The 11,850-nt window shown below is 33.1% G+C and overlaps 1 protein-coding gene across 4 annotated transcripts in view; it reads right to left on the minus strand.

Moving 5' to 3' along the window:
* Positions 1 to 723: 723 nt before the first annotated feature.
* LOC115243267 (collagen alpha-1(XVIII) chain) overlaps positions 724 to 11,850 on the minus strand; it is a 334,384-nt gene continuing 323,257 nt past the window's right edge. For all 4 annotated transcript variants that reach the window (XM_029820094.1, XM_029820093.1, XM_029820097.1 and 1 more), the window contains 11 exons: positions 6,778 to 6,789; positions 6,395 to 6,499; positions 4,201 to 4,456; positions 3,839 to 3,913; positions 3,632 to 3,726; positions 3,456 to 3,548; positions 3,237 to 3,359; positions 3,121 to 3,135; positions 2,257 to 2,451; positions 2,047 to 2,162; positions 724 to 1,809 (listed from right to left, as the gene is read on the minus strand). In XM_029820094.1, the coding sequence (XP_029675954.1) occupies positions 1,512 to 1,809; positions 2,047 to 2,162; positions 2,257 to 2,451; positions 3,121 to 3,135; positions 3,237 to 3,359; positions 3,456 to 3,548; positions 3,632 to 3,726; positions 3,839 to 3,913; positions 4,201 to 4,456; positions 6,395 to 6,499; positions 6,778 to 6,789 (1,383 nt within the window). In that variant the 3' untranslated portion in view covers positions 724 to 1,511. The remainder of the gene's footprint in view (positions 1,810 to 2,046; positions 2,163 to 2,256; positions 2,452 to 3,120; positions 3,136 to 3,236; positions 3,360 to 3,455; positions 3,549 to 3,631; positions 3,727 to 3,838; positions 3,914 to 4,200; positions 4,457 to 6,394; positions 6,500 to 6,777; positions 6,790 to 11,850) is intronic.

The raw sequence follows: 11,850 nt of genomic DNA on the forward strand, positions 1-11,850 counted from the left end.
TCCCAATTTTTTCGAAAATCTTCGTGATGATTTTTCTTCCAAGACTTATAAATAAATCGATCATGGAAACTATTCTGAAAACGATCGATGTATGATTTGAGTAAATAACTTTTTATTTTTATTAACCCATTTGTGTTAATACACGGAGCATAAATCTTCGACAGCGACTCGCCGCGTCGTCTGAAACTCCTTAAATCGATGTGTCTCTTATATCTAACATACACACTCAATATGTATCAGCTAAAATGTAAATGCAACTTGATCGCGCGGGTACGAACTTCGTTTAGGTTTATTTAGAGCAGTGTTAGGTAATTATTTTTTGTTTATAAACGGTACAGAGCATTCATAACGCACGTGTGCCGAACATGATTATTTGTATTTTAATCATTTAAGGGCACGTATAATTACGTCAGTTATTTTGTATTAGAGTATCAGAAACGAGAGATTTACATGAACAATTTGGGATCTGAAGTCCAAACCGTATTAAATTCAGAGAAATCAAAATTAAATCGTTACGATCTAATGTGAAAGAGTATTATATGAGAATTTAATTTTTTTCTATATCACGTAAAACACGAAAAAGAAACTAAATTCTCAATTTTATTATATTCTCTTAGCGACTAAATTCTCAATTATAAATTCTGAATTATGCACCACATTATATATTCATATTTATAGTTTTTTGAAAAATATCATAATTAAAAAAAATATCTTATTGTGAAAAATATGCGTGAGAGTTTTCAGATATAAATTATATGTATAATAAACAAAAAAGAAAAAAAATAGAAAAGAATGAATTATATATTAATTTTCTTTCTTAAAAATTTTTGATTTCTGAAGTTAATACTATTTTGAATTCAAGTCCTCGATCTTTGCAATGATACCAAATCGTAAAAATTAGTCGTTTGAATTTTTGATGAATTAAAAATTGGTAAATGGATATTGTGATGTCCTGGCGTGTGGCGTTTAATGAGAAGAAGTAAAACTAGACAGACGTTTTTTAATGCTTAAGCGCGTTGTAAACGCCTGAGCGAATCGTGCACGCGTATATTCGAGATCACATCGTTCACGTAATGATCTATAAATATTTTTGGACGTTTAATCGTGATGAAGGGATACGCTTAATAAACGTTGAACTGCGATGGCTTTACAAAGAGATCTTTGAACGATCGAAACTCTCTGTACTGACTGATAGATTGAATACCCGATAGGAATACTCGGTACGACGAAACACTGACGAATGAATATCTAGACGATCAGTCTTCTTTTTATCTTTAATAAAGATTGAGAGAAGAGAGAACTGAGATGCGGTTGAAGCAGATGGTTAGTGTACTCGTGATGGAAGTATAAGTAATTATACCTTTGGAATCTCGAAGATATAGATCTTGGAAACAAGATGAGATGCGTCGCTGCTCGCGCGTTATTATTTCGCGATATGTATTATATCGATATGACGGCTTGGTTTTCGCGTTACAAGTGACGGTGATAATCGAGAAAGAGAGAATGAGTGTTCAGTATTGCATGAGTTCTTCCAAGTATTCCACATAGTCGTTTTCCGTCATCTCAACGTCGTTTTCCGATTGACCATTGACGCTCCGCCGTCTTCTCACCATTTCGCTCGTCACTTCGATGCATAGCAGCGCGAATTTATTGTCGCACGAATATCGCACTTGTTCCAGCAGCCGGCCGCCAGTCAACGGCGAGCCCAATCCATAGCGATCTGAGCTGCTCGAGTGCCAGGCATCGCAATAAGTGTCCATCGCACGATCGCCAAGTTTGTGAGAACCATGCCATGCGATTTTCTCAGGCCTGAAATACGGGGGGAACAAGTCGATTCAATGATCAATCTTAAGCTTATCTTGGATAAAGGCAAGAATGTTATTTCCGAGACCCGGGGAAATAACGTTCTCTCCCGGATAAATAACACTATTCGCAAATTTGTGACCATTTAATTAGTTTGTCATTTTGTAAATTATATAATTTTCGTGTAATATAAATTAATATATTTCTTCACATTGAAAAAAAATATATTTTCCATATATTTACCACGCAAAGTCGGTAAGAATGTTCTTCCCGTTAAAACTGTAGATTCTGGGATTCTGAGAGAAATACGCCCCGTTTCCGTTGAACATCTCTTTCCAAGAATTGAATAGCACATCGCCCTAAACAATTTCGATTATTTTTAATAGAATGTTCGATTTGATAGAGAGCATCGAACACGATAATAAATAAATATTATATTTTCGTCGTAATTACCTTTATGTTAACTATAGGAAGATCTCGATCTCCTAATCTGACGATACTATCGACATTTTGAACTCGAGAGCTGAGAAAAGCGCGGAATGTACCTCTTAAGCCTGCTCGTTTAGCTTGTCGATAGCAAGCATAGTCTGCTCCTCGTATACCGTGCATATCTCCAGTAAATGGCTCATTCAATGCAGCCATTCTCAACTGAAAAATATATAATTTGTATAAAATAAAGATTTTCAATCACAATCGAATTTCATCGCAATATCGGATGCACATTGATTAAATTTTACAACCATTTACAAACATTTTAATTTAAAAAATTATTAATTCTATTAGATTTGAAATTAAAAAAAAAAAAAAAAAATGCAAAAAAAATATTTCAAATAATCGTAACGTCATATCGATCATCATGGATTATTTACTGCAACAATGTATAATCTTCCCGCCTCCTTCCGTACATAATTAATACGTTGAGATTAAGATACAACTCCTCTACATGCTTTATATCTCGCGATATATACGTCGGGCACGCGAGAAAACCCGCTCAAAGTTAATTGTGCACGAATATATACATACATATATATATATATGGTGAGTCTTTTTAATCTTGACAGGCAAATATCTCAAAACCTGTAAGTTTTAGAAAAAAAATTTTTAGACAAAAGTTGTTTGGTTCTGAAGGGGAAAAGAGATAGAACTATTAGTTAGACCTTGGGTGGCATTATTAAGGTCATATCAAGGTCACATTGAATTTTTTAAATTGAAATCTCTATTTTTTATTGCATATTCTAAAAAAAAATGCGAAATACATATTATATTCTGGGGATGGAAACGGACGAAAAATTTCAATTAAATATGGTACAATCTCACCATTCGCGGATACCACTGCAGCATGGAAAAAAATGCGAATTATTTTCGAAATTAATACGATTAATTTCTACGAACGTATTTTTTTTACGCAATATCCACTCAAGTTCTTAACTTACCCCTGTTCCGTCAGCTTTCACGGGTATCTGGTTAATCAAGTTCGACGCTTCGAAGGGAGGATTTGCTGGTGGCGGTGCCGTGGTTGGCGGTGCTGGCGTTGTGATAGGCAAAAGTGATCCGAGCTGTATAAATTAAAAAAATTTAGTTTTATAAAAAATTATAATGTTAAATATTGTGTGTGCGTTAAATTTGCAATAATAATGAATGTTAATACTGACTGCTATGTATTGCCATCCGTTATTAACTCTGACTAATAAAGCTTGTTCGTCTATGATGTAAGCCAGAGTTCCAACTGGACTAACACTAGACATCTATAATGTACAAATAAAGAGAGTGTTAAAAAGTTGATATTTCAAACGTTCGTGAAAAGAAATGGTGATTCGCAAAACTTTACTTTTGTCATGGCTTCTGTATTTTGGAATGTAACAGCTCCTGGCACAATTTTCGTTGTACTTTCTAAAGGCCCCCTTGTAGCGGCAGTGACAACCCCTTGAAGAAAATGTTATTGAAATTAATTAAAAATTAATCTATTTTATAAGGCATTCGCGAAAGAACGGTGATGGCGCTGCATAATTATTTTAATTTCACATTACTAACATACCTAATTGCTCCTTTAATTCTTTCAATTGCTTGAGTTCACGTAGAGCTTTCAATTCGTCCAGACTACTTCTGGGTCCTTATGGTATGCGAGTGTGAAATTTAATTATATTTATAAATATTCGATAGGGGGAGGGAGGGGAATAAAATGTGTGCTCGACGAAATAATATTAGAATGATTTAAAGGATAGGTATCTCTGTTATTAACAAAATGGATTGTTAATTTGCAATATTAAATATATAATATTCGAATGGACATCTTAATTAAAATTAGTTGTAATTATTTTTGAGCAGTGATGTCGCAATAGATTATCATCTATATTATTGAATTATAATAATTTTCATCGAATTTCTTAATATTTTTACCTTGTCTAGAGCCGTAATAATCCCTTTCACCGAAAACGTGACTTCTACCGATTCCAGGTTCGCCTTTCTGTCCGATTAAGGATAATCCAGGCGGACCAGGGGGTCCGGGAGGACCTGGAGGTCCTGGAACCGGGATGTATTTTCCTTGGGACAGTGGTCCAGGAGGTCCAGGTGGTCCTGGAGGTCCCCTTTGACCCTCTCTTCCCGGTTGGCCAGGAATTCCGGGAAAACCATCGACTCCTTTGTCGCCTTTAATCTAAAAAAGATATTTAAACAAGCAACTATAGATTCACAATATTTTTAACAATTGATAGTTTCTCATGAAGACGTATCGATATATTTCAGAAGCTGCTATTATCGGTTTTCTTACGCTTCTTATCGCTTTGACAGACAAGTAGATAGGTTTGTAGAGAATCAGCAAGTAGTAAAATATTGCCAGGAGCAGGAGCGGTTGATTTATCGGAAATACTGAAGAATGAGATGCAACGATCGCTTAGGCGCATCACGTCGGCTTTCTGTCGACGTTCCTTGGTTGCGTTCTTTTTCACGAATGTTTAGCCGAGACGGTTTATATGCTGGAGAGGCGCGAGAGACATCCTCTCGATCGTGGGAAGACGATATCGGAATTTTCTGTTGCCTGACCGTGTAATCGTTTTTTCTTGAGGAATAATCTATCTTTGTCGTTATCAATGTTGCATTATGCCCTTAGAAAAATGATATCATGATCGATTTTTATTGTTATCTATTTTCATGTAATATATTTATTTGTAATTTTTTGAAATTATACTTTTTTATGAAATTATATTTTATGAAATTATATATTTATTTGTAATTTTATGAAATTTACATACAAAAGATATCTTTTTTTTACATTCACTAGATCTTTGCGATTTCTTCATTATGGTATTGCTAAAAATTCTACGTAAAAAAAGATACTTTAAAGACATAGCGTAAAATATTTTAAGAATTTCTTGACGAGTTTTCACGTTTTTCTTCTTAATTTTCACAACATAAAATTAAATCCCCAGATCAAATTCTTATTCTTCAAATAAAATTGATCTATATGAAATCAGATTTAATTGAAGAACAAAGTTCCGTTTTCCATTTATATTCTGAGATTTATATTATTAGATCTGGATCCTTTTGTCTAATAAAGCTTTTCTTGAAAATTTCTATTTCGAAAAAGAATTTTACAAGTTTGACTAAAAATCTACTCTTAAATTATTATTTCAATTATTTCATTTTGTAAAAACTGTAAAATTTTGTGATATACATTTTTTCCTTTTCTTGTATTCAGCGTGCAATTGTTGATTTGTTTTGTATGCTTTGTAATACTAAAAGAATTGTAACATTTAAAAGAATTATTATATTCGGATATGTCTGGTTGAATACGTTGCAAACAAATACAAGCTCGCAAGCAAAGCGGGACGCCATATCGCGCGTATCAGTATACGTTATTTGTCAGTTGTCGGGTGTGACAGCTCGCGAAACTCTGCGCCGCGGCGGAGAAAGTTTCTGTTTGGCGCAACAAATAAATTCAGCGACGAAGACGCGAAAAAACACACGCACGCACGCCAGATGCACTTCTACATTCATTTCTATCACTCGCATTCCGCCGCCTATTGTTCAAAGATTTCTATTGTTTTGTTTACAAGGGTATATATTCGTTTCAAAGAAAAAAAAAAAAAAATGCAGTGGAAATAAAAACAATAATTTTTTCATTTCTCTCTTCCCTCTCACGTCTCTCTCATTTTGGTCTGACAAATTAAAGTAGCAGGATATATGTGTGTATATGTATACATATATATATTATTATTTATAAATTATATGTATATATATTTATATTTATATGTATTTTTTATTTATATATTATTTATATAGACTTTATATATATATTCTGTTGCTATAACTCAGATTAAAATCACGCGAGAGGGAAAAGAGAAACGAAAAAATTATTATTTATATTTGCATTTTTTTTTCTTTGGAACGAAAGAGGAGTTTGTTGTTCTCGTTGTTTCTGGACAAACGACTGACAAGTCACTTAGCGTGAGAAATCCTTTCCAAGCGATTCGCGGTTTGACTTTTCGTTCTTGATTTTCACTTTTTAGCGGGCACTTAGATTTATATGTAAAGTTAGCGCGCGCGAGAAATTTACACGGCGATACCAAGTCGGGAAACTGGAAGTTATACTTACACCGACGGAAACACCGTAAGGACTCGGTGCGCCGGGCTCCCCCTTTTCTCCCTTGGGTCCCATTGGTCCGATACTTCCCGGAATTCCAGGTGTCCCAGGACGACCCTGCAGAAGACAGTGACAGATGAATCGCTCGTTTAGGTTTTAATTAGTACGGAGAGATGCGGTTTTATCGTAATACAATCGGACACTTACATCTATTTTTGATGTGTGCACGTTTATAATAAATATATATTTATTATTTAACTATTAAATTTACTTTTCATCTTATAAGAAAATACAATAAAAAATTATTTATTCCAAGAATAATGAAAAAGATTGCATGATATTTATGCAAAATAGATATGATTTAATGCAGTTTTTTTTTTTATTATAAGGCTCACCTTCATCGTGTTCTTCGGTTGGCATTGTAAAAGAAGTAAAAACAGCCTTGTTGAGAAATAACATATTTCAAGATAATGTAACATGAATGATGTATATTTTCTCGATATACATTTGCTACTGCTAATAATATGGCATACTAATGCGTATTATTTTATGACTGTTCGGGAGTCGATCTCGACGAGATCGCCCGAAACTGAGAGAGACGCTCAGAGATGAGCGAGAAGCGGTGTGTAACGCGAATCCGTAGATCCGCTGGAGGATAAGGAGATTGAGAAAAGAATCGAGTGCAGATTGTTAGTAATGTTCCCTTTATTTTGAAGAATAGAGGAGCGAGCGACGGCACGTATTCCGCGATTCTGACGGAAATCTTCGACATGTCCTGTTAATGACTGCCCTTTTTTCGCGGTTCGGAAATCTTGATTAAGAGCTTCTTGCTAGAGGCTCTCGCGAGAACGGATATCTTGCACGCGGACGCCGGATGTTGCTTGGCGCGAGGCAGAGGACATTCGCGATGCGGTTAACGAGCGTCGACTCTCGGACTCCACAGAATTAACGTTCACAATGTCTTAGCACTAACTGAATTGAAGAATACAGTTGGAGATATGACCGAATTGACCGCCGCGAAAATATGAATGCGATTGTATGCGAGACAATTCGGACCGATTTGAGACGAGTAAGCCTACTGCGTACGCGACACGAGCGAGAATAAGACACGAAAGAATATCATACGAGAAATGATGATATTCGAAACTATGATCGATTGCTATCGACCAGCTCGAATCGTTGTCGTAGGCAGACTAAATCGACCGACCGCGGAAACTCGCACTCTGCCGATCTGAATAACAAGTTTTTCTGATTTCGAACCTTCTCGAACCAGGTGTTTGTCACAGTTTTTCATTCTAAGAAGAATGCAATCACGCACCGAGCGGGTGACCGCGACGCTGTTTGTTCTCGCTCGTGTTTTATTTTCTGAGGCAATCGTTTTAATATAACGGCGAAATTTAGAGACAAAATTTTAATGTTTCAATTTTGAACAATGACACAATGGCTATATATTATACAAATAATATTAATTACTATCAACAATCATACATCAATATTGCCACGTAATTATTGTTGCATAATTAGTATTACCGTAATATAAAGTGAGATAACCCAGACAGCACAAAACGTCCTCAGGATCATCCTGAATATGTCCAGGATGGTTCAGGATATTTGTAGGATGTTTTAAGATATTATTATAAATATATTTTATGAAAATTTAATATGCATACATGATTACTTTCGGTTATGTAGGCTATTTAATATAATTTAGAAATTTTAAGTATTGTAATAATAAGTATTAATGTCCTATAAATGTCCATTGGATAACCCCTGGATGTCTGTAGGATATCTGCCCTGTCTATTACCCAGACAGCACAAGGATGTCCTTAGGACGTCCAAAGGGCATCCAATATAATAGACAGGGCAAATATCCTACAGACATCCAGGGGTTATCCAATGGACATTTATAGGACATTAATACTTATTACAATACTTAAAATTTCTAAATTAAATTAAATAGCCTACATAACCGAAAGTAATCATGTATGCATATTAAATTTTCATAAAATATATTTATAATAATATCTTAAAACATCCTACAAATATCCTGAACCATCCTGGACATATTCAGGATGAACCTGAGGACATTTTGTGCTGTCTGGGTCACTATGTAGAAAAAGCAAAATCTCGCAAGCTTACAAATATATGTTTAATACTACAAACACAATAATGAGATATTAAAACAGTGACATACGCGAGGTTAGGATATCTGTCATATGTGCAGTAGGCAATGTATAAAAACGTTCTGTTAAAATATTTTTATTATTTATATATGGGTTTATTTTTTGTATATATATATTTTTCCTGTTGTTTGCTATCCGTAAACAATTAATAATTGTACTCTTTCGAAATTAAAATTCCACATATATCACGACATCGTGAGATTTTACGTGCAAAAGAGTACCGTACAATTATTAAATGTTTACAGACAATATATCATACATAAAACACAGATATACAACAAAAAAACCATATATAAATAAAAACATTCTAACAGGTCGTTTTTATATATTGCTTACTGCATACATGACAGATATCCTAACCTCATGTATGTCACTATTTTAATATCTTATTATCAGTTTTCAGTATCAAACATATTTGTAAGTTTACGAGATTTTGCTCTTCGTACAAAATGACATTGGGTAAGTATTCTTTGCTAATGTGATAGAACTTGGGTACTTTAGTAATGTGGGACAGTTCTTATTGTTAAATATAAATAATAAGACATTACAATTAAAAACGAGTATTTTCTGTTATATCTTCTTAGCTTATAATACAAGAGTATGTATATGTAACATAAGTCTAATAATTTTCAAGTCATTAATCAATTTCTTTTATTTAGAGTGAGATCTTTACGCTAGAAATAAATCATTTTTGGGTCTACGTGTGCTGGGATAACTATTGTACAAGTACAGTATGAGGTGATGTTTTTAAGTATTGTGTTTTCTGACTGTTCGTTTAACCTAAAGAAAGACTGAATTGTGATGATGACAATTATGCTGGTAAGATTGCTTTACAAGATCTTAATGTCACGCTACCTATTTATATTATATCATGTTTATTTTCATATTAAGCAGGCAAAAGTAATAACTCGGCACTAATTTGCAAACCAAGAATCCAGCTTGCATCGAATGTCTGGAGGGAATCCATTAACAAAGCACGAGAATCTTTTAAGCGAGAGTTCAATATTATAGTCTCCGCTAATAGAATCTTGTGATCTGTAATGGAATGATCAACGCTCATTCATTAACTTGCAGTGTCTGTTGAAGCAATAATGATTTTGTACTGTTGACGTGTTAGAAGATTGAATATGAAGATTGAGTTTGAAGATTGAACATTTATATCGCTATTCAGTTAGTGAATATATCAACGAAGACAGTGCTTTGGCATATTATATCCAAATATGGCATATTGTAATATTTATATTATTATACATATTATATATATCTCACAAAAGAAAAATCTTACAACATTTTGTTCTTAACCGATTTATCAGCATTACAATTACATTGCAGTGTACATATGAACACATTATTTTTCAGAGAAATAATCTTGTATCAATATGATAATTATATTTATAATAATTAAAAAATACTTGAAGGTTTACATATATGTACTATCACATATAATGCATATACATATGTTGAAATATGGAATTATTAGAAATATTAGAATAGATATATTTATATATTTGTGTATCGGTGTATTTCATATGGTGAACGAAAAATTTTACCGCACTCTTTCGCACTTGAAATCTTACGATGCCGTGACATACTTGAAATTTTAAGTGCGAAAGAATACGGTATAATTCTTCATTGTTCACCATACGAAATACACCGATATACAAATATATAAATATATCTATTCTAATATTTCTAATAATTCCATATTTCAACATATGTATATGCATTATGTGAGACAGTACATACATGTAAATCTTCAAGTATAATTATTACAATATAATTATCATATTGATACAAGATCATTCTTTGAAAAATAATGTATTTATATGTACACTGCAATGTAATTGTAAAATTGATAAATCGGTTAAAACAGAATGTTATAAGATTTTTCTTTTATGATATAGATAATATACATATATAATATATACATATATAATACATATATAATAATATATATATTACAATATGCCACATTTGCATATAATATGCCAAAGCACTGTCTTCGTTGATATATTCACTAACTGAATAGCGATATAAATGTTCAATCTTCAAACTCAATCTTCATATTCAATCTTCTAACACGTCAACAGTACAAAATCATTATTGCTTCAACAGACACTGCAAGTTGGTGAATGAGCGTTGATCATTCCATTACAGATCACAAGATTCTATTAGCGGAGACTATAATATTGAACTCTCGCTTAAAAGATTCTCGTGCTTTGTAAATGGATTCCCTCCAGACATTCGATGCAAGCTGGATTCTTGGTTTGCAAATTAGTGCCGAGTTATTACTTTTGCCTGCTTAATATGAAAATAAACATGATATAATATAAATAGGTAGCGTGACATTAAGATCTTGTAAAGCAATCTTACCAGCATAATTGTCATCATCACAATTCAGTCTTCCTTTAGGTTGAGTGAACAGTCAGTAAATACAATACTTAAAAACATTACCTCATACTGTAGTTGCACAATAGTTATCCTAGCATGCGTAGAAAAATGCATTATTTCTAGCGTAAAGATCCCACTGTAAATAAAAGAGATGATTAATGACTTGAAAATTAGTAGGCCTATGATGCATATACATACTCTTATATTATAAACTATGAAGATATAACAGAAAATACTCGTTTCTAATTATAATGTTTTATTACTTATTACTAAGAACTTGTCCCACATTACTAAAATACCCAAGCTCTATCAAATTAGCAAAGAATACTTACTCAATGTCACTTCGTACGAAGAGCAAAATGTCTAAACTTACAAATATGTTTGATACTGAAAACTGATAATGAAATATTAAAATAGTGACATACGTGAGGTTAAGATATCTGTCATGTGTGCAGTAAGCAATATAGAAAAACGCCCTGTTAGAATATCTTTATTTATATATGGTTTTTTTGTTGTATATCTGTGTTTTATGTATGATATATTGTCTGTAAACAATTAATAATTGTACGGTACTCTTTTGCTCGTAAAATCTCACAATGCCGTGATATATGTGGAATTTTAATTTCGAAAAAGTACAATTCTTAATTGTTTACGGATAGCATATATAACAGGAAAAATACAGATATATAAAAATAAACCCATATGTAATTAATAAAAATATTTTAAGAGAGCGTTTTTCTACATTGCCTACTGCACGCATGACAGATCTCCTAACTTCGCGTATGTCACTGGCTGCGGTAAGATATGACATATATTTGTGAGATACCAATAATAGATAAAACATCGACATATAGACTTGGCCTGCGCATATCACACGTAAAAATCCGCTTTTTA

Source organism: Formica exsecta, unplaced genomic scaffold, assembly GCF_003651465.1.
Source record: "Formica exsecta isolate Colony F162 unplaced genomic scaffold, ASM365146v1 scaffold71, whole genome shotgun sequence".
Taxonomy (NCBI): Eukaryota; Metazoa; Arthropoda; class Insecta; order Hymenoptera; family Formicidae; genus Formica; species Formica exsecta.